We start from the raw sequence: 24,171 nt of genomic DNA on the forward strand, positions 1-24,171 counted from the left end.
ATGAGGTACAGTGATGGGGTCTGACTACACCCCTTAATCCAGTGGAGCTGTCTGTCTTGGAGTCTCCACATGTTCCTATAACATGGCTCATTAGATAACTTTTTATATATCGAGGGGCCCAGGGCAGTGGTTGACCTCATCTCACCACATTGGGCATGAATTATATTTCCAGGCTTACATGATGTTTGGAAATATTATCTGGGGATTTTGTTTGTTCTCCGCTTTATCAGGTTTTGGTGGCCGCACCTTCTCCTTGCAGTTACCTGGTACTGAGCATATCTGATTCTCCTGCAACAGGTTAAATATTAATTTCACAGAAAATAATTGAACACAAAGGAGACTGAAGTCAGCAAGCATCATGTGTGCCACCATCAGATGAATTATTGTGACAATAAATATATTTTTTTCTAGAATTTCACCACCTAAACTGATCTACATTCATACAACCATGAACTGTCATAAGCAATGGCTTCAGGTGTGTCTGCTGGACACCAGGGTAGGGTAGACAGACCTTGCACCAGACAGATTCTGCAGGTCCCCCTTTCAGCTACACTTTCTGTACTAACTGTAAACACATTGTTAGTGCAGAATCCAAACTTCCTAAGAACACTCTGATAATTACTGCTTGCTAGAGGCATAATTAGTGCCATCAGACAGTGACAGGGATAGTGCCACCTATTGAAAGCAGCAATCCTAAAAGTCAATATCAATGCAGTGAATACAATGTAACACTGGAAAAATGTTACACTGGATACAAGAATGTAATGTATGCAATGTAACACTGGATACAAAAATGTAATGTATGCAATGTAACACTGGATACAAGAATGAAATGTATGCAATGTAACACTGGAAGCAATAATGTAATGTATGCAATGTAACACTGGATGCAATAATGCAATGTATCCAATGTAGCACTGGATACAATAATGTAATGTATGCAATGTAACACTGGATACAAGAATGCAATGTATGCAATGTAACACTGGATGCAATAATGTAATGTATCCAATGTAGCACTGGATACAATAATGTAATGTATGCAATGTAACACTGGATACAAGAATGCAATGTATGCAATGTAACACTGGATACAAGAATGTAATGTATGCAATGTAACACTGGATACAAGAATGCAATGTATGCAATGTAACACTGGATACAATAATGTAATGTATGTAATGTAACACTGGATACAAGAATGCAATGTATGCAATGTAACACTGGATACAATAATGTAATGTATGTAATGTAACACTGGATACAAGAATGCAATGTATGCAATGTAACACTGGATACAATAATGTAATGTATGTAATGTAACACTGGATACAATAATGCAATGTATGCAATGTAACACTGGATACAAGAATGTAATGTATGCAATGTAACACTGGATACAAGAATGCAATGTATGCAATGTAACACTGGATACAATAATATGCAAATTGCCTCTTCTGAGAAAAAGAGGACTTAAACTCTACAGCGCCACCTATTGGAAGTAGCGATCCTACAAGTCACAATCAACCCTTTAACGAGTCGTGCAATATGACTTAGGATAAAAGCCAAATCAGTATCTCAATTCGCAGACACGGTGTTTCGGATACAATAATGTAATGTATGCAATGTAACACTGGATACAATAATGTAATGTATGCAATGTAACACTGGATGCAATAATGCAATATATGCAATGTAACACTGGATACAATAATGTAATGTATGTAATGTAACACTGGATACAATAATGCAATGTATGCAATGTAACACTGGATACAATAATGTAATGTATGCAATGTAACACTGGATACAATAATGTAATGTATGCAATGTAACACTGGATGCAATAATGCAATGTATGCAATGTAACACTGGATACAATAATGTAATGTATGTAATGTAACACTGGATACAATAATGCAATGTATGCAATGTAACACTGGATACAATAATGCAATGTATGCAATGTAACACTGGATACAAGAATGCAATGTATGCAATGTAACACTGGATACAATAATGTAATGTATGCAATGTAACACTGGATACAATAATGTAATGTATGCAATGTAACACTGGATACAATAATGTAATGTATGCAATGTAACACTGGATACAATAATGCAATGTATGCAATGTAACACTGGATACAATAATGTAATGTATGCAATGTAACACTGGATACAATAATGTAATGTATGCAATGTAACACTGGATACAATAATGAAATGTATGCAATGTAACACTGGATACAATAATGAAATGTATGCAATGTAACACTGGATACAATAATGTAATGTATGCAATGTAACACTGGATACAATAATTAAATGTATGCAATGTAACACTGGATACAATAATGCAATGTATGCAATGTAACACTGGATACAAGAATGCAATGTATGCAATGTAACACTGGATACAATAATGTAATGTATGCAATGTAACACTGGATACAATAATGTAATGTATGCAATGTAACACTGGATACAATAATTAAATGTATGCAATGTAACACTGGATACAATAATGGAATGTATGCAATGTAACACTGGATACAATAATGCAATGTATGCAATGTAACACTGGATAAAATAATGTAGTGGATAAAATGTAACACTGGATACAATAATGTAGTGGATAAAATGTAACACTGGATACAATAATGTAATGTATGTAATGTAACACTGGATACAAGAATGTAATGTATGCAATGTAACACTGGATACAAGAATGTAATGTATGTAATGTAACACTGGATACAAGAATGTAATGTATGCAATGTAACACTGGATACAAGAATGCAATGTATGCAATGTAACACTGGATACCATAATGTAATGTATGCAATGTAACACTGGATACAAGAATGTAATGTATGCAATGTAACACTGGATACAATAATGTAATGTATGTAATGTAACACTGGATACAATAATGTAATGTATGCAATGTAACACTGGATGCAAGAATGCAATGTATGCAATGTAACACTGGATGCAATAATGTAATGTATGCAATGTAACACTGGATAAAATAATGTAGTGGATAAAATGTAACACTGGATACAATAATGTAATGTATGTAATGTAACACTGGATACAATAATGCAGTGCATACAATGTAACACTAGATACAGTAATGCAATGGATACAATGTAACACGGGCTACAATAATGCAGTGGATGCAATGTATCACTGGATACAATAATGCAGTTTATACAATGTATCACTGGATACAATAATGCAATGAATACAATGTAACAATAGATACAATAATGCAAGTGACACAATATAACACTAGATACAATAATGTGATGGATACAATGTAACACTGAATACAATTATGCAGTGGATACAATGTAACATTCTCTCTCATTTGGGATATATTGTTATGGGGCGAGATTAAATGTATCTAATTATATCAGAAAACATATTTCTGACAGATTGCAATAGGGTTTGGGTCTTTCTTGCAACAGTAGACTCCCCAGATAATCAGGGAATTAAAGTCGACAAGAATCCCACACAAGATATTTATATCTGAGAATTCATATTTTTCAAACCACATTTGATATATGGATGATGGTTACATAACTGGAGCAGATCTGCTGAAAATGGATTTCTGAATATTCCTTGCAGGCAGTTGTAGATACAGCTCATTATATCTTGAGTATTTCTTATTTAAGGACTGGGGTGCTTTTACTGGGACTTCCATATATCAATTATCATATACAGTGGCTACAGAAAGTATTCACCCCCCTTGGCTTTTTACCTACTTTGTTGCATCACAACCTATGTGTAAATATTGCTGTAATCCAATGTGTATGTGATGCCTCAGCGCTAAACAGTCTAAGTTGATGAAGTGAGAAAAATGTAGGCATACATTGAATTTATGGGATCACTTAACTAAAAATGGACACCTGCATATGTTTTCACCCCTTTTGCTATGAAGCCCATAAAAATTTCTGATGCAAGCAATTCCCTTCATAAGTCCCATCCTTAGTGACAGGATGACCCTCTGTGTGCAATCTAAGTGTCACATGTCTGTCAGTATACACACTTTACATTTCTGAAAGGCCACAGAGGCTGCAACAGCATTTACAAGAGGCACCAATAACCAAACATCAGCATGAAGACCAAGGAGATCTCCGAACAACAGCGTGAAGACCAAGGAGAGCTCCAAACACCACGAAGACTAAGGAGATCTCCAAACAACACCATGAAGACCAAGGAAATCTCCAAACAACACCATGAAGACCAAGGAGATCTCCAAACCACACCATGAAGACCAAGGAGCTCTCCAAACAACACCATGAAGACCAAGGAAATCTCCAAACACCACCATGAAGACCAAGGAGATCCCCAAACAACACGACGAAGACCAATGACATCTCCAAACAACACGACGAAGACCAAGGAGATCAACAAACATCACCATTAAGACAAAGGAGATCTCCGAGCAACACCACAAAGACCAAGGAGATCAACAAACACCACCATGCAGACAAAAGAGATCTCCAAACAACACCATGAAGACCAAGGAGATCAACAAACAACACCACGAAGACCAAGGAGATCTCCAAACAACACCACGAAGACCAAGGAGATCTCCAAACAACACCACGAAGACCAAGGAGATCTCCAAACAAGTCAGGGACAAATTTGTAGAGAATTACAAGGCAGGGTTGGGTTATAAAAAAATATCCCAGTCTTTGATGATCCCCCAGAGCTCCATCCATTATTATCAAATGGAAAGAACATGGTACCACAACAAACCTGCCAAGAGAGAACACCCACCAATACAGAATTATGGGCACCACATAGTCCTCCATACAGTGTAATGGGCCCCATATAATGCTCCATACTGAATAATGGGCTCCGTATAATGCTCCGTACAGAATTATGGGCCCTATATATTGCTCCATGCAGTATAATGGACCCCATATGTTGCTCCACACATTAAAAAAATTAAATATTCACCTCTCCTCGTTTCCCGCTGCTGTGGTCTCCTCAGTGTCTTCTGACTCTGCACTGCTCGGCAGAGGACATGCTGTAGTGATGTCATCGCGCCCTCTGCCCCGAGACGTCACGAAGTCAGAAGACGCTGAATAGACCAGAGCAGCGTGGAACGGGGAGGTGAGTATTTGAGGGAGGGGGCGGTGCCAGTGGTTTAATCAGTCTCCCCCGACTCATGGGCACCGTAGCGTGACGGTGTCCCCAAAGGCAAGTGGGCCTCCCCATTTGTCCAGGAGCCTGACACGTGCTCAGGTGCGCCGGGTGGTGATGACAGCCCTGCCTTTAAGGAAGAGTGGGCAGACAAAAGCCTTTACTGACACACAAAAATTGAAAGCCTCATTTTAAGTTTGCCAAAAGACATGTGAGAGACTCCCCAAATGTAAGGAGAAAGTTGCTGTGGTCAGATGAGACCAAAATTTAACTTTTTGGCCACCAAGGTAAACGCTGTGTCTGGAGCCAAATCAAAAAGTCTCGCACTCAACTTAAGCATAAATACGTGAATTTATTTGTAGCACCAGAAACGTTTCAGTCCCAATGGACTTTCATCAGTCACGTGCTGTGCCTAGTTTGTATGACAAACTCTTTCTTATGAGAATGGTACACGTGTTGTACAATGGAGGGCCGCCACACCTTCTATCGGCTTCTAAAGCCCTTGTACGCCCTATTTCTATGGGTGTTTACCACCCCACTCCCATTACATCTATATTCAAATCATATCAAAAACCTTTCTAGAGTTTCCCCTGACAATTAGTGTGGCGGACCTCCATTGTACAACACGTGTACCATTCTCATAAGAAAGAGTTTGTCATACAAACTAGGCACAGCACATGACTGATGAAAGTCCATTGGGACTGAAACGTTTCTGGTGCTACAAATAAATTCACGTATTTATGCTTAAGTTGAGTGCGAGACTTTTTCATACTTATTGGATGGTTTGGGTACCTAGTCTCAGCACCATTCCGTAGCTGTGCACACGGTGTTTGCTTCTATATGGAGCCAAATCAAGACAGGTCATCACCCCAAGAACACCATCCCCACAGTGTAATGTGGTGGTAGCAGCATCATGCTGTGGGTATGTTTTTCGGCAGCAGGGACACGGAAAATGGTCAGAGTCGAGGGAAAGATGGATGCTGCAAAATACAGGTATATTCCTGAGTAAAACCTGTTTTTCTGTCAGTGATTTGAGACTTGGACGAAGGTTCACCTTCCAATAAGACAATGAACCAAAGCATACTGCTAAAGTGGATAATGACTTTTAGGATCGCTGCTTCCAATAGGGGGCGCTAGAGTTCTAGTCCTTTTCCTCTCTGTAGAGACAATTTAGATACCTAAATGAAGGAAAATGTAAAAAATAGAGAACATTAATAGCACAAGTCATATAATACAGTAGCATGGACACCCCAGCATCTCTGTGGCCGTTATCTATGGGACCTTTCACCATCTTTTCATTTCCCGTCCTCCCTATAGCACCAATGATACAAAGGTTTCATTGCTAATCACTTCTGGGCCCCATACTGCGAGAGCCCCAATCTCAGGTCTCCTGTTACATCCTATGACCTGCCACATTGTAAGGAGTCGGCAGACTTCATGCCTCCATCAGCAGCGGAGGAACGTCCACTTGCACTCGCTGTTCACGTCTCCTTGGCATATTTTTGCTGTTGCACAGTGGATTTGGTGATTTATTATTTTGGGCCGTGGATATTATTTTTTGCCGCCCCCTCACCATCTGAGCTCGCCTTCTTTGTGGTGCAGATAATTATTTATTTAAAATAAATAAATACAGTTTGTCACTATTTTTTGTTAAATGGAAATTTAATTGTAGCAAATAAAAGTATAAAGTGATGAGAATATTCCAGAGCTGCCTGCAAAGAGTGACTGCAAGGTGCGGAAATCCGGGCGAGATGAAATCCAGTACGAGGCTTATGAGGAACATCACTGGTGGAAATTATGTCCAATTGGTTAGAGTCGCTTTGCCATTCTTCACCCATGTTTTCAAAAAGTCGGTGGCACTGGCATAAGGGCACCAAAAGACTGCAACATTGATCCCTAGTGACTGCACCAGCAGAATAGTGAGTGCAGCTCTTGGGTATAATAAAGGAGGAAACTCAGGATCAGTAATGTAATGTATGTACACAGTGACTGCACCAGCGGAATAGTGAGTGCAGCTCTGGGGTATAATACAGGATGTAAGTCAGGATCAGTAATGTAATGTATGTACACAGTGACTGCACCAGCAGAATAGTGAGTGCAGCTCTGGGGTATATAATACAGGATGTAATTCAGGATCAGTAATGAAATGTATGTACACAGTGACTGCACCAGCAGAATAGTGAGCGCAGCTCTGGAGTATAATACAGGATGTAACTCAGGATCAGTAATGTAATGTATGTACACAGTGACTGCACTAGCAGAATAGTGAGTGCAGCTCTGGGGTATAATACAGGATGCAACTCAGGATCAGTAATGTAATGTATGTACACAGTGACTGCACCAGCAGAATAGTGAGCGCAGCTCTGGAGTATAATAAAGGATGTAACTCCGGATCAGTAATGTAATGTATGTACACAGTGGCTGCACCAGCAGAATAGTGAGTGCAGCTCTGGAGTATAATACAGGAGGAAACTCAAGATCAGTAATGTAATGTATGTACACAGTGACTGCACCAGCATAATAGTGAGTGCAGCTCTGGAGTATAATACAGGATGTAACTCAGGATCAGTAATGTAATGTATGTACACAGTGACTGCACCAGCAGAATAGTGAGCGCAGCTCTGGAGTATATTACAGGAAGTAACTCCGGATCAGTAATGTAATGTATGTACACAGTGACTGCACCAGCAGAATAGTGAGTGCAGCTCTGGAGTATAATACAGGAGGTAACTCAGGATCAGTAACGTAATGTATGTACACAGTGACTGCACCAGCAGAATAATGAGTGCAGCTCTGGGGTATAATACAGGATGTAACTCAGGATCAGTATTGTAATGTACAGTATGTACACAGTGACTGCACCAGCAGAATAGTGAGTGCAACTCTGGGGTATAATACAGGATGTAACTCAGGATCAGTAATGTAATGTATGTACACAGTGGCTGCACCAGCAGAATAGTGAGTGCAGCTCTAGAGTATAATACAGGAGGAAACTCAGGATCAGTAATGTAATGTATGTACACAGTGACTGCACCAGCAGAATAGTGAGTGCAGCTCTGGAGTATAATACAGGAGGCAACTCAGGATCAGTAACGTAATGTATGTACACAGTGACTGCACCAGCAGAATAGTGAGTGCACCTCTGTCATATAATGCAGGATGTAACTCAGGATCAGTAATGTATTGTATGTACACAGTGACTGCACCAGCAGAATAGTGAGTGCACCAGCAGAATAGTGAGTGCAGCTCTGGGGTATAATACAGGAGGTAACTCAGGATCAGTAATGTAATGTATGTACACAGTGGCTGCACCAGCAGAATAGTGAGTGCAGCTCTGGAGTATAATACAGGAGGAAACTCAAGATCAGTAATGTAATGTATGTACACAGTGACTGCACCAGCAGAATAGTGAGCGCAGCTCTGGAGTATATTACAGGAAGTAACTCCGGATCAGTAATGTAATGTATGTACACAGTGACTGCACCAGCAGAATAGTGAGTGCAGCTCTGGAGTATAATACAGGAGGTAACTCAGGATCAGTAACGTAATGTATGTACACAGTGACTGCACCAGCAGAATAATGAGTGCAGCTCTGGGGTATAATACAGGATGTAACTCAGGATCAGTATTGTAATGTACAGTATGTACACAGTGACTGCACCAGCAGAATAGTGAGTGCAACTCTGGGGTATAATACAGGATGTAACTCAGGATCAGTAATGTAATGTATGTACACAGTGGCTGCACCAGCAGAATAGTGAGTGCAGCTCTAGAGTATAATACAGGAGGAAACTCAGGATCAGTAATGTAATGTATGTACACAATGACTGCACCAGCAGAATAGTGAGTGCAGCTCTGGAGTATAATACAGGAGGTAACTCAGGATCAGTAACGTAATGTATGTACACAGTGACTGCACCAGCAGAATAGTGAGTGCACCTCTGTCATATAATGCAGGATGTAACTCAGGATCAGTAATGTATTGTATGTACACAGTGATTGCACCAGCAGAATAGTGAGTGCACCAGCAGAATAGTGAGTGCAGCTCTGGGGTATAATACAGGAGGTAACTCAGGATCAGTAATGTAATGTATGTACACAGTGACTGCACCAGCAGAATAGTGAGTGCAGCTCTGGAGTATAATACAGGATGTAACTCAGGATCAGTAATGTAATGTATGTACACAGTGACTACACCAGCAGAATAGTGAGTGCAGCTCTGGGGTATAATACAGGAAGTAACTCAGGATCAGTATTGTAATGTACAGTATGTACACAGTGACTGCACCAGCAGAATAGTGAGTGCAACTCTGGGGATAATACAGGATGTAACTCAGGATCAGTAATGTAATGTATGTATGTAGCGCCCCCACTGCCGCAGGGCCGAGGGGTACCCGGTACCGGGCCTCTGAGTCTCTGTTCTGGGGTTGTCACGGTGGCTAGACCCGGCCCGTGACCCTGCTGAGGGGCGTACAATGAAGGTGGAGGGTGGTGATGATGTTATGGTGCTGTGCCGGTCGCAGTAAATAACGAGGACACCAGGTTGCAGTCTCTTTACCTCTTTACTGAAGGCTTCAGGATCCTCAGTCCGGAATACAGTTTACCGGGCTGCGCAAGTCCGGCCGGTCCGATGGCACCTCCAGAGTTCCCTTTGCGGGTGGAAATCTGTGCCTACCTTCTAGCGCTTGTGTGTTGTGGTCCTCCCCTGCTGTGCTTACGGGATAGTCCCAACTGTTGTGTCTGTTTCTGAAGTTCCCTCACAACTCGATTATGATGTTCTTCTTCGTCCCCCAGATGATATGGCTAGGACGCACCCGTATGACAGGTAGGCTCGGAGCTCTTCCTGGACCCTAGTGTCGCCCCTCTCCTGTTATTGCCCCCTATGTCTTCTTAGGTGATTCGAGTGAGACAGCCCGCCTATAACTGACTGTCCTCCTGTAGGTTTGAAGTTAGGCCTGGAGCTCTATACTTCCTCGGCGTTCCGGCCACCGGCTGCGTGCCTCAGTAGGATGTTGCCTCGTCTTACAGCACGACTCCTACTGGTGTTTCTCCTTGTTGCGTTGATCTCGTTTCTCACTCAGCACAATAAACCTCGCTTCTTGTCCTTTCTTGGGGTACCGCCGCAATGAAGTGCAGGCGCGGTCCCGTATCGTTCTTTCTGTTCGCTAGGCCTCTGTCAGGATCCCACCCCTGACAGGGACCCCCCTAAATCTTCCCCTGCAACACCCTCTGCCACAGGATGTTGCCTGGTTCCAACCCAGTCAGCTTCTCTCTAACTTCCTATCTAACCCCCAGTTTTACCAGATTGTGAGGAGTGGCCTAATACATAGCACCCTTAGCTCCCCCTGGAGGCCAGACTGTGAAGTGTATTGGTGTCTGTGATACCTGGTCAGGTGAACTCCTTCAGTGCCATGAGACGTACCATAGCCCCCCTTAGCGGCGGAGCATCAGTACTGCAACGACCAGGACTCTGGGGCGCTGCATGTACACAGTGACTCCACCAGCAGAATAGTGAGTGCAGCTCTGGAGTATAATACAGGAGGTAACTCAGGATCAGTAACGTGATGTATGTACACAGTGACTGCACCAGCAGAATAGTGAGTGCAGCTCTGGGGTATAATACAGGAGGTAACTCCGGATCAGTAATGTAATGTATGTACTGTTATGACCCCAATGGCAGAGGGTCTCAGAAATAATTACTAAGTCTGCAAACACAAAAAAACAGCTCATAGGGCAGTGGTAACTGAGCTGACCATATATCTAATCCTAGCACTACAAATAGCAGCAGCCGGGGATCGTGCCTACGTTGGTTCTAGACGTCTCGCGCCAGCCGGAGAACTAACTAACCCTAGAAGGGAAAAGAAAGACCTTTCTTGCCTCCAGAGAAAAGACCCCAAAAGTTGGATACAAGCCCCCAACAAATAATAACGGTGAGGTAAGAGGAAAAGACAAACGTAAGAATGAGCTAGGTATTTAGCAAAGAGAGGCCCACTAGCTAATAGCAGAATATAGTAAGATGACTTATATGGTCAGCAAAAACCCTATCAAAATATCCACGCTGGATATTCAAGAACCCCCGAACCGTCTAACGGCCCGGGGGGAGAACACCAGCCCCCTAGAGCTTCCAGCAAAGTCAGGAATCACATTTAGTACAAGCTGGACAAAAATAAGAGCAACGTAAATAACCAAAAAACAAAGAAGAAAGACTTAGCTTAATTTTGCACGAACCAGGACCAGCAGACAGGAGCAAACAGAAAGGATCTGATTACAACAATGCCAGGCACTGGACTAAGGATCCAGGAAGTTATATAGCAACACCCCTGGACTAACGACCCAGGTGGGTGCCAAACTGAGGAAAGACAATCCCAGAGTCATATCACTAGTAACCATAAGAGGGAGCCAAAAAGTCTAATTCACAACAGTACCCCCCCCTTAAGGAGGGGTCACCGAACCCTCACCAAGACCACCAGGGCGATCAGGATGAGCAGCGTGACAGGCACGAACTAAATCGGCCGCATGCACATCAGAAGCAACCACCCAGGAATTATCCTCCTGACCATAGCCCTTCCACTTGACCAGATACTGAAGCCTCCGTCTGGAGAGACGAGAATCCAAGATCTTCTCCACCACGTACTCCAACTCACCCTCAACCAACACCGGAGCAGGAGGCTCAACAGAAGGAACCACAGGTACAACGTACCGCCGCAACAAAGACCTATGGAACACGTTGTGAATGGCAAACGACACCGGAAGATCCAAGCGAAAGGACACAGGATTAAGGATTTCCAATATCTTGTAAGGACCGATGAAGCGAGGCTTAAATTTAGGAGAGGAGACCTTCATAGGAACAAATCGAGAAGACAGCCATACCAAATCCCCAACACGAAGTCGGGGACCCACACCGCGGCGGCGGTTGGCAAAACGCTGAGCCTTCTCCTGTGACAACTTTAAGTTGTCCACCACATGATTCCAGATCTGCTGCAACCTATCCACCACAGAATCTACCCCAGGACAGTCAGAAGGCTCCACATGTCCCGAGGAAAAACGAGGATGGAAACCAGAGTTGCAGAAAAATGGCGAAACCAAAGTAGCGGAACTAGCCCGATTATTAAGGGCAAACTCAGCCAACGGCAAGAAGGTCACCCAATCATCCTGATCTGCCGAAACAAAACACCTCAAATAAGCCTCCAGAGTCTGATTAGTTCGCTCCGTTTGTCCATTAGTCTGAGGATGAAAGGCAGACGAAAACGACAAATCAATGCCCATCCTAGCACAAAAGGATCGCCAGAACCTGGAAACAAACTGGGATCCTCTGTCAGACACAATATTCTCAGGAATGCCGTGTAAACGAACCACATTCTGAAAGAACACAGGAACCAGATCGGAAGAGGAAGGCAGCTTAGGCAAAGGCACCAAATGGACCATTTTAGAAAAGCGATCACACACCACCCAGATGACAGACATGCCCTGAGACACCGGGAGATCTGAAAGGAAATCCATGGAAATGTGTGTCCAAGGCCTCTTCGGGACAGGCAAGGGCAAGAGCAACCCGCTGGCACGAGAACAGCAAGGCTTAGCTCGAGCACAAGTCCCACAGGACTGCACAAATGACCGCACATCCCGTGACAAGGAAGGCCACCAAAAGGACCTAGCCTCCAGATCTCTGGTGCCAAAAATTCCCGGATGCCCTGCCAACACCGAGGAATGAACCTCGGAAATGACTCTGCTGGTCCACTTATCAGGAACAAACAGTCTGTCAGGTGGACAAGAGTCAGGTCTACCAGCCTGAAATCTCTGCAACACACGTCGCAAATCAGGAGAAATGGCCGACAAGATAACTCCCTCTTTAAGAATACCAACTGGTTCTGCGACTCCAGGAGAGTCAGGCACAAAGCTCCTTGAAAGAGCATCAGCCTTCACATTCTTTGAACCTGGTAAATACGAGACCACAAAGTCAAAACGGGAGAAAAACAATGACCAGCGGGCCTGTCTAGGATTCAGGCGTTTAGCAGACTCGAGATACATCAAATATTTGTGATCAGTCAAGACCACCACACGATGCTTAGCACCCTCGAGCCAATGACGCCACTCCTCAAATGCCCACTTCATGGCCAGCAACTCCCGATTGCCAACATCATAATTCCGCTCAGCAGGCGAAAACTTCCTAGAGAAGAAAGCACATGGTCTCATTACCGAGCAACCAGGGCCTCTCTGCGACAAAACGGCCCCTGCCCCAATCTCAGAAGCATCCACTTCGACCTGAAAGGGAAGTGAGACATCAGGCTGGCACAAAACAGGCGCCGAAGTAAACCGGCTCTTCAACTCTTGGATCGCCTCCACGGCTGCAGGAGCCCAGTTAGCAACATCAGAACCTTTCTTGGTCATATCCGTCAAAGGTTTAACAACGCTAGAAAAATTAGCGATAAAACGACGGTAGAAGTTAGCAAAACCCAAGAACTTCTGAAGACTCTTAACTGACGTGGGTTGAGTCCAATCATGAATAACTCGGACCTTGACTGGGTCCATCTCCACAGCAGAAGGGGAAAAAATAAACCCCAAAAAGGGAACCTTCTGTACTCCAAAGAGACACTTTGAGCCCTTAACAAACAAAGCATTCTCACGCAAAACCTGAAACACCATCCTGACCTGCTCCACATGTGAGTCCCAATCTTCAGAGAAAACCAGAATATCATCCAGATAAACAATCATAAATTTATCCAGATACTTCCGGAAAATATCATGCATAAAGGACTGAAACACTGAGGGAGCATTAGAGAGCCCAAAAGGCATCACCAAGTACTCAAAATGACCTTCGGGCGTATTAAATGCTGTCTTCCATTCATCTCCTTGCTTAATGCGCACAAGGTTGTACGCACCACGAAGATCTATCTTGGTGAACCACTTGGCACCTTTAATCCGGGCAAACAAGTCCGACAACAGAGGCAAAGGATACTGAAATTTAACAGTGATTTTATTCAGAAGCCGATAGTCAATACAAGGTCTCAAAGATCCGTCCTTCTTGGCCACAAAAAAGAATCCCGCACCAAGAGGGGAAGAGGATGGACGGATATGCCCCTTCTCCAGAGACTCCCTGATATACGAACGCATTGCGGCATGCTCAGGTACAGACAGATTAAATTGTCTTCCCTTAGGAAATTTACTACCTGGAATCAAATTTATGGCGCAGTCACAGTCCCTATGAGGAGGCAGAGCACTGGTCCTGGACTCGCTGAATACATCCTGATAATCAGACAAATACTCAGGAACTTCCGAAGGAGTAGAGGAAGCAATAGACACCGGCGGGGAATCAGCATGAATTCCCTGACAACCCCAACTTGACACAGACATTGCCTTCCAATCCAAGACTGGATTGTGGGTCTGTAACCATGGCAGACCCAAAACGACCAAATCATGCATTTTATGCAGAACAAGAAAACGAATCACCTCCCGATGTTCAGGAGTCATGCACATGGTTACCTGCGTCCAAAACTGCGGTTTATTTTTCGCCAATGGCGTAGCATCAATACCTCTAAGAGGAATAGGATTTACCAACGGTTCAAGAACAAAACCACAGCGCTTGGCAAATGACAGATCCATAAGACTCAGGGCAGCACCTGAATCCACAAATGCCATAACAGGGTAAGAAGACAATGAGCAAATTAAAGTCACAGACAAAATAAATTTAGGTTGCAAATTACCAATGGCGACAGGACTAACAACCCTTGTTAGGCGTTTAGAGCATGCTGATATAACATGTGTAGAATCACCACAGTAAAAACACAACCCATTCTGACGTCTATGATTTTTCCGCTCATTTCTAGTCCGAATTCTATCACATTGCATTAAATCAGGTGTTTGTTCAGACAACACCACCAGAGGATTAGCGGTTTTGCGCTCCCGCAAACGCCGGTCAATTTGAATAGCCAGCGCCATGGAATCATTCAGACTTGTAGGAATGGGGAAACCCACCATCACATTCTTAATGGCTTCAGAAAGGCCATTTCTGAAATTTGCGGCCAGAGCACACTCATTCCACTGAGTAAGCACGGACCATTTCCGAAATTTTTGGCAATACACTTCAGCTTCATCCTGGCCCTGAGAAATAGCCAGCAAGGCTTTTTCTGCCTGAACTTCAAGATTGGGTTCCTCGTAAAGCAATCCGAGCGCCAGAAAAAACGCATCAATATTTGCCAATGCCGGATCTCCTGGCGCTAGCGAGAAAGCCCAATCCTGAGGGTCGCCCCGTAAAAAAGAGATAACAATTTTAACTTGCTGAGCTGAATCTCCAGATGAACGGGGTCTCAGAGATAGAAACAATTTACAATTATTCCTGAAATTCCTAAACTTAAATCGGTCTCCAGAAAACAGTTCAGGAATAGGTATTTTAGGTTCAGACATTGGACTACTGGTAACAAAATCTTGTATGCCCTGCACACGAGCAGCAAGCTGGTCTACACTTGTAATCAAGGTCTGGACATTCATGTCTGCAGCAAGCACAAGCCACTCAGAGGTAAAGGGGAGGAAGAGAGGAAAAAAAACAAAAACTCAGATTTCCTTTCTTATTATCCCACTTCAGCAATGCATTAAACATTCAATGTTGGCCTGGCATACTGTTATGACCCCAATGGCAGAGGGTCTCAGAAATAATTACTAAGTCTGCAAACACAAAAAAAACAGCTCATAGGGCAGTGGTAACTGAGCTGACCATATATCTAATCCTAGCACCACAAATAGCAGCAGCCGGGGAACGTGCCTACGTTGGTTCTAGACGTCTCGCGCCAGCCGGAGAACTAACTAACCCTAGAAGGGAAAAGAAAGACCTTTCTTGCCTCCAGAGAAAAGACCCCAAAAGTTGGATACAAGCCCCCAACAAATAATAACGGTGAGGTAAGAGGAAAAGACAAACGTAAGAATGAGCTAGGTATTTAGCAAAGAGAGGCCCACTAGCTAATAGCAGAATATAGTAAGATGACTTATATGGTCAGCAAAAACCCTATCAAAATATCCACGCTGGATATTCAAGAACCCCCGAACCGTCTAACGGCCCGGGGGGAGAACACCAGCCCCCTAGAGCTTCCAGCAAAGTCAGGAATCACATTTAGTACAAGCTGGACAAAAATAAGAGCAACGTAAATAACCAAAAAACAAAGAAGAAAGACTTAGCTTAATTTTGCACGAACCAGGACCAGCAGACAGGAGCAAACAGAAAGGATCTGATTACAACGATGCCAGGCACTGGACTAAGGATCCAGGAAGTTATATAGCAACACCCCTGGACTAACGACCCAGGTGGGTGCCAAACTGAGGAAAGACAATCCCAGAGTCATATCACTAGTAACCACAAGAGGGAGCCAAAAAGTCTAATTCACAACAATGTACACAGTGGCTGCACCAGCAGAATAGTGAGTGCAGCTCTGGAGTATAATACAGGAGGAAACTCAGGATCAGTAACGTAATGTATGTACACAGTGACTGCACCAGCAGAATAGTGAGTGCAGCTCTGGAGTATAATACAGGAGGTAACTCAAGATCAGTAACGTAATGTATGTACACAGTGACTGCACCAGCAGAATAGTGAATGCAGCTCTGGAGTATAATACAGGAGGTAACTCAGGATCAGTAAAGTAATGTATGTACACAGTGACTGCACCAGCAGAATAGTGAGTGCAGCTCTGGGGTATAATACAGGATGTAACTCAGGATCAGTATTGTAATGTACAGTATGTATACAGTGACTGCACCAGCAGAATAGTGAGTGCAACTCTGGGGTATAATACAGGATGTAACTCAGGATCAGTAATGTAATGTATGTACACAGTGACTCCACCAGCAGAATAGTGAGTGCACCTCTGGAGTATAATACAGGAGGTAGCTCAGGATCAGTAACGTAATGTATGTACACAGTGACTGCACCAGCAGAATAGTGAGTGCTGCTCTGGAGTATAATACAGGAGGAAACTCAGGATCAGTAATGTAATGTATGTACACAGTGACTGCACCTGCAGAATAGTGAGTGCAGCTCTGGAGTATAATACAGGAGGTAACTCGGGATCAGTAATGTAATGTATGTACACAGTGACTGCACCAGCAGAATAGTGAGGCACCTCTGAGGTATAATACAGGATGTAACTCAGGATCAGTAATGTAATGTAAGTACACAGTGACTGCACCAGCAGAATAGTGAGTGCAGCTCTGGAGTATAATACAGGAGGTAACTCAGGATCAGTAATGCAATGTATGTACACAGTGACTGCACCAGCAGAATAGTGAGTGCACCTCTGAGGTATAATGCAGGATGTAACTCAGGATCAGTAATGTAATGTGTGTATGCATCGCCCCAGAGTCCTGGTCGTTGCAGTACTGTGGCTCCGCCACTAAGGGGAGCTGTGGTACGTCCGATGGCACTGAAGGAGTTCATCTGATCAGGTATCACAGACACCAATACATTTCACCGCCGGGCCTCCAGGGGGAGCTAAGGGTTCTATTCATTAGGCCACTCCTCACATACTGGTAAAACTGGGGGTCAGGCAGGAAGTTAGACAGAAAGCTGACTGGGTTGGAACCAGGCAACACCTTGTGGCAGAAGGTGTTGCGGGAGAAGATTCGGTAGGGTCTCTGTCAGGGGTGGGATCCTGACAGAGACTTGGCAACTAGAGAGAAAGCGACGGGACCGTGCCTGCTCAGTATAGCGGCGGTGCCCAAGAAGGGATTGGAAGCGAGATAGATTGTGCTGAGTGAGAAACGAGATCAAAGCGACAAGGAGAATACCAGTAGGGGTTATGCTGTAAGACCAAGGCAACATTCTACTGAGGCGCACAACCAGCGGCCGGAACGCCGAGGGAGTATTACAATATTTAGCTTCAAGCAATACTCTAAACAGCGGCAGGACAGTCAGTCTAAGGCGGGCTGTCTCACTTAAATCACCTATGCAGTCTTTGGGGGCAACTTGTGGAGAGGGGCGACTCTAGGGTCCCGGAAGAGCTCCGAGCCTACCCGTCAAACGGGTGCCGTTCTAACCGCAACATCAGGGAGGAACGGAGAATTAGCAGAACATCATCTAATTGAGTTGTGAGGGAACTTAAGAAACGGACATAACAGTTGTGGGGACTTTCCGTAAGCACAGCAGGGGAGGACCGCAACACATAGCGCTAGAAGGAAGGCACAGATTTCCACCTGCTAAGAGAACTCTGGAGGTGCCATTGGACCGGCTGGACTTGCGCAGCCTGGCTATCTGGACTCCGGACTGCGGACCCAGAGATCTTCAGTAAAGAGGTAAAGAGACTGCAACCTGGTGTCCTCGTTATTTACTGCACCGCACCACTACAGCGTCACCATCATCATCATCATCCCTCACATCTATCACTGTACGCCCCTCAGCAGGGTCACGGACCGGGCCTAGCCACCGTGACAACCTCAGAGCAGAGACTCAGAGGCCCGGTACCGGGTACCCCTCGGCCCTGCGGCAGTGGGGGCGCTACATATACACAGTGACTACACCAGCAGAATAGTGAGTGCCGCTCTGGAGTATACAGTAATACAGGAGGTGACTCAGGATCAGTAATGTAATGTAATGTATGTACACAGTGACTGCACCAGCAGAATAGTGAGTGCAGCTCTGGGGTATAATGCAGGATGTAACTCAGGATCAGTAATGTATGTACACAGTAACTGCATCAGCAGAATAGCAGAATAGTGAGTGCAGCTCTGGAGTATAATAAAGGATGTAACTCAGGATCAGTAATGTAATGTGTGTACACAGTGACTGCACCAGCAGAATAGTGAGTGCAGCTCTGGGGTATAATGCAGGAGGTAACTCAGGATCAGTAATGTAATGTATGTACACAGTGGCTCCACCAGCAGAATAGTGAGTGCAGCTCTTGAGTATAATACAGGATGTAACTCAGGATCAGTAATGTAATGTGTGTACACAGTGACTGCACCAGCAGAATAGTGAGTGCAGCTCTGGGGTATAATGCAGGAGGTAACTCAGGATCAGTAATGTACAGTATGTACACAGTGACTGCACCAGCAGAATAGTGAGTGCAGCTCTTGAGTATAATACAGGATGTAACTCAGGATCAGTAATGTAATGTGTGTACACAGTGACTGCACCAGCAGAATAGTGAGTGCAGCTCTGGGGTATAATGCAGGAGGTAACTCAGGATCAGTAATGTAATGTATGTACACAGTGGCTCCACCAGCAGAATAGTGAGTGCAGCTCTGGAGTAATACAGGATGTAACTCAGGATCAGTAATGTATGTACACAGTGACTGCACCAGCAGAATAGTGAGCGCAGCACTTGCAGCTACAGCTATAACTAGGGAAAGGTGAATTTTTGAGGCTGGATAGTGTTGCGGTTTCATATCACATGTGATGTATTCGCCTCCTCTCCGGCATCGTCTCCTCTCCCCACTTTATGTGATTCATAGCCGGGGACATTGCACGTTTCTCGTGTCGCGGCTCGCACTATCTCCTCATTTCCCTCCATTAGGGGCTGTTTGTTCTGGCAGGCAGCGGGCAGTGGGCGTTTGTGCTGACAGATCGCTCTCCATCCGCTCATCATGGCGCCCAGGACGCCAGGATCGCTCGGTGTCTGCGCCTTTTCTTCCGCTCTGAAGTATTTCTATGAAATCATCTTAATTACGATTAGCTCCTAAGCGCCCAGCGAGGAAATCTGCGCAGTTCCTGCCTTGGCTCATTACAATCAGTTTCTATGGTGACACCGATCCCACTGGAAGAATGTAAAGTCTATTGATGGCGATCAAAGCATCTGGGACCATCTGAAATAATGGCATCAGCAAAAGTCACCGTGCGTGCCTCTGTATGGTCACTGGAGAACTACAGGTACCAGCATGCAATACAGAGAAGAGTAAGGACTGTCAGATTTATGTATCAGAAGTGTCTGGATCGTTTCTTACAATGCTTCAGTCTTGGATTGTTCAAACTGGATACAATGGTAACAAAGCCTCAGCTGTGAGAAGGATCAGGGCAGAACTGAAGGTTTTCAGCCTATAAAAGTTAATATATATATTTTAAAATGATGAGAAAGTGTGACTGATTCTTCGGCACGTGGGTCGTCCTCGTGGCCTAGGTGTGCCGGATGTGGACATCCACCAGGCGAGCCTCACTAGCTATACTATTAAGGATGACACTATCATAAGCATAACTCCCAACCATCCCGGATCCAGTGGGACAGTCCCGATTTTGAGACTCTGTCCCGGCCAGGATCTTACTTTTCCCACACTATAAGAGAGGACTCTCATCATCATACCCTCTATATCAGTGATGGTGAACCTATGGCACGCGTGCCAGAGAGGGCATGCAGAACCCTCTCTGCTGGCACATGGCATCACCTCAGACCAAATGTACTGCCACTTTGAACTGCTAGCGCCATCGCTAGCTATGTTGGATTGGAGCAGATATTGCTTCTTGCTTTGCCACTGACTGGCACAGGAGACACGGAGAGGTCTTTATCAGTGGCATACCGGAGTTGCAGCGATGTGAGCTGTCAGCGGTGCGGCGCAGCTGGATGATATCATTCAGAACCGTGGGAGAGGAAGCTGCCAGCTGCTGTGAGGGTGCGCGGTGTAGGTGTGTGTGTATGTGTGTGTCTGTAGGTGTGTGTGTGTAGGTGTGTGTGTGTGTGGAGATGGTGAAGGCAATGATGGGGTGGACGAGAATACAATGATGGGGTGTGAGGGCAATGATGGGGATGGGATAACTATGTGTGGCCATTATACTGTATGCAGCATCATGTGGGGCCATTATACTGTATGCAGCATCATGTGGGGCCATTATACTGTATGCAGCATCATGTGGGGCCATTATACTGTATGCAGCATCATGTGGGGCCATTATACTGTACAAAGCATCATGTGAAGCCATTATACAGTATCAAGCACTGTGTGGTTATTATACAGTATGGAGCATCATGTGAGACCATTATACAGTACGCAGCATCATGTTGGGCCATTATACTGTATGCAGCATCATGTGGGGCCATTATACTGTATGCAGCATCATGTGGGGCCATTATACAGTACACAGCATCATGAGGGACCATTACACCGTACGAAGCATCATGTAAAGCCATTATACAGTAGGGAGCTCTGCGTGGCCATTATACACTGTGGAGCATCATGTGGGCCCATTATGCTGTATGGAGCATCATGTGAGGCCATTATACACTGTGCAGCATCATGTGTGGCTGTTATACTGTATGCATCATCATGTGGGGCCATTATACAGTATGGAGCACTGTGTGGCCATTATACAGTATGGAGCATCATGTATGGCCATTATACTGTACGTAGCATCATGTGGGGCCATTATACAGTATGCAGCATCATGTGTGGCCATTATACAGTATGAGCACTGTGTGGCCATTATACAGTATGGAGCACTGTGTGGCCATTATACAGTATGGAGCACTGTGTGTCCATTATTCAGTATGGAGCATCATGTGTGGCCATTATACAGTATGGAGCATCATCTGTGGCCATTATACTGTACGCAGCATCATGTGGGGCCATTATACAGTATGGAGCACTGTGTGGCCATTATACAGTATTGAGCATCATGTGTGGCCATTATACAGTATGGAGCACTGTGTGGCCATTATACAGTATGGAGCACCATGTGTGGCCATTGTACTGTACGCAGCATCATGTGGGGCCATTATACAGTATGGAGCACTGTGTGGCCATTATACAGTATTGAGCATCATGTGGGGCCATTATACAGTATGGAGCACTGTGTGGCCATTATACAGTATTGAGCATCATGTGTGGCCTTTATACAGTATTGAGCATCATGCGGGGCCATTATACAGTATGGAGCACTGTGTGGCCATTATTAGTATTGAGCATCATGTGGGGCCATTATACAGTATGGAGCACTGTGAGGCCATATTTTTTTCTGTTTATAATTATTGTTTATGAGACAGTGTGATCAACAGTGCTAAATGGATGTGGTCGGGGCGTGGCCTAAACTTTGCTTTGGTGCGCCGCAAGCATTGTCTCTCTTTGCCTTCAAAAGTTGGGAGGTATTTCAGAAGTCAGCTTGTGTCTGGAACCTCCTCTATCTCGGGACCTCGTCCCCTCCAAAGATGACTCGTAAAAGGAGGGCTTGATCCTCATAAAGTGATACTTCCGGTCCCACTTAGATTGGGAACCATAGATGTTAATGAGCCAGAGCTCTTGTCCCTTCATGAGGACATCTAAGATCAGACACCTCCCCATTCCTAACTCAATAACCCGTCGGCATTCTACCGGTGTGGTAAAAAGGACCGCCACTCCGCTATACGGCTCGGCCGCAAGAGACCAATAGGAGGGCCCGAGTCATCACTCCCTCTTAGCTTTAAACACATCTGCCATGTTTGGCAGCCTCAACTCTGAAGAAACAAGCATTGGTCATAAAGAATGGGGATCACCAGACAGCAGGATGGTATGCAAAAAAATGACACAATTTTATTGAGGTATAACATAGATGGTGAAGATATTAAAAACATTTAAAACCAGTTAAAGAGAGAAAAGTCATAGCCCAAAATAAGGCACATGCCTGGAACCAGTAATATGGGAAATGAAAATAATACATACATATATGCATATATCCCTAATCATGGAAAATCCATATGGACAGCATATTCCTTAAACCAAGGGTATGTAGACAAAAATAGTCAACACACGACCCTAGCAAGTGTGGAAGACATATATGTGTATATAACGTGGGTATATCTTACAAAGATTGAAAATAGATCTATAGTAAGGCCTTAAAGTGAGCAACCATAAAGTGCATGTGCCCACACCCATAATACAATCAGAAGGACAAATATCAATGCCCACCAAGTCCCATGCGGGGATCCAACTTAGAAATAACAAGAGAGTAACATTCCAAATGCGTTAGTTACCCACAAATGAACTGAGACCAGAACCAGTAAGTCCATAATCCTTCCATGAAACAAGCAGACCTAATAGCCCTCAAATAATACCAGACATGATTAGAAAAACGAAAACCCGACGCGTGTCGCCACTAGAGTGGCTTCATCAGGGGTATGATTTTCGCTATTACCATCTATATTTATATACCTTTCATTATGACGAGTAAATACATGCAGCCGTGGATGGTCACACGAGGTCAGGCCAACAGCGTCTGTCATTGTTCATTGCGCATGCTCAGGCTTCCTGACCGGAAACTAAGGTTGCTAAGCACCAGTACACTCAGAGCAAAGCGCGAAGTGGCTTAGGAGTGCGGAGAGGTATCCACAGATTAGCGTAGAGGAACACACACTTAAGTGAAAGTAACCACAGATTTGATCCATGTGGATCACAGTAGATAATACCGGCGCCGAATAAGCACATTAACGGCACCAGTCGCAGGCAGAGAGCACCTACTGCGCAGGCGCTAAGCTAATCGAGAGCCGGGAGACTCAGTTACCTGGCAACGGTGTGTATACAATCAACGAGACAGGCCCGAGTATGCGCACCATGTACCGGTGCGTCTAAGATGGAGTCCCAGGAAAAAGCCCGGCACTCTCATAGTGCTGGGCAATACCATCACTCAGCCTCCAGGCCTCTTGGGGCCAGAGGCACTACAGCTCTATATCCCGAAGGACTCACTAAGCTGTGTACCACTCGGCCTGCGTAGGCACCCGGCTTCTTGCAGACCAAACATACTTGGTCTCCTAGCAACAGTGTGAATACACTTAGCAGGGGGGACCCAAGCTTGCGCTCAATGGCTCGGTACGCAGTAGGTGAGGTCACAGCAAATATCCTAATGTTATCATAGTGCTAAACAATACCATCACAAGTCCGCCAGGCCTACCGTAACACTATGTCAGAGGTGCTTCCTAAGGTAATGTGCCTCTCACCTGGTAGGCGTCCACAGAGACAAGCCACCAAGGTATCTCATCAGCTGATCGAAGGCACACGTACTACAGATATTTGCTAAATACAGATACATATCACAGTAACCATGCACATATATACAGGTGCCGTTAAACCCTGC

General features: G+C 44.6%; 1 protein-coding gene across 1 annotated transcript in view; it reads right to left on the reverse strand.

Moving 5' to 3' along the window:
• Nucleotides 1-23,809, reverse strand: part of VSIG2 (V-set and immunoglobulin domain containing 2) — a 70,215-nt gene extending 46,406 nt beyond the window's left edge. Inside the window, exon 1 of the mRNA XM_077249512.1 lies at nt 23,602-23,809. Coding sequence (XP_077105627.1) covers nt 23,602-23,653 — 52 coding nt within the window. The 5' untranslated portion in view covers nt 23,654-23,809. The remainder of the gene's footprint in view (nt 1-23,601) is intronic.
• Between the last annotated feature and the right edge of the window lie 362 nt (nt 23,810-24,171).

The sequence above is a fragment of the Ranitomeya variabilis genome, chromosome 4, assembly GCF_051348905.1.
Source record: "Ranitomeya variabilis isolate aRanVar5 chromosome 4, aRanVar5.hap1, whole genome shotgun sequence".
NCBI lineage: Eukaryota > Metazoa > Chordata > Amphibia > Anura > Dendrobatidae > Ranitomeya > Ranitomeya variabilis.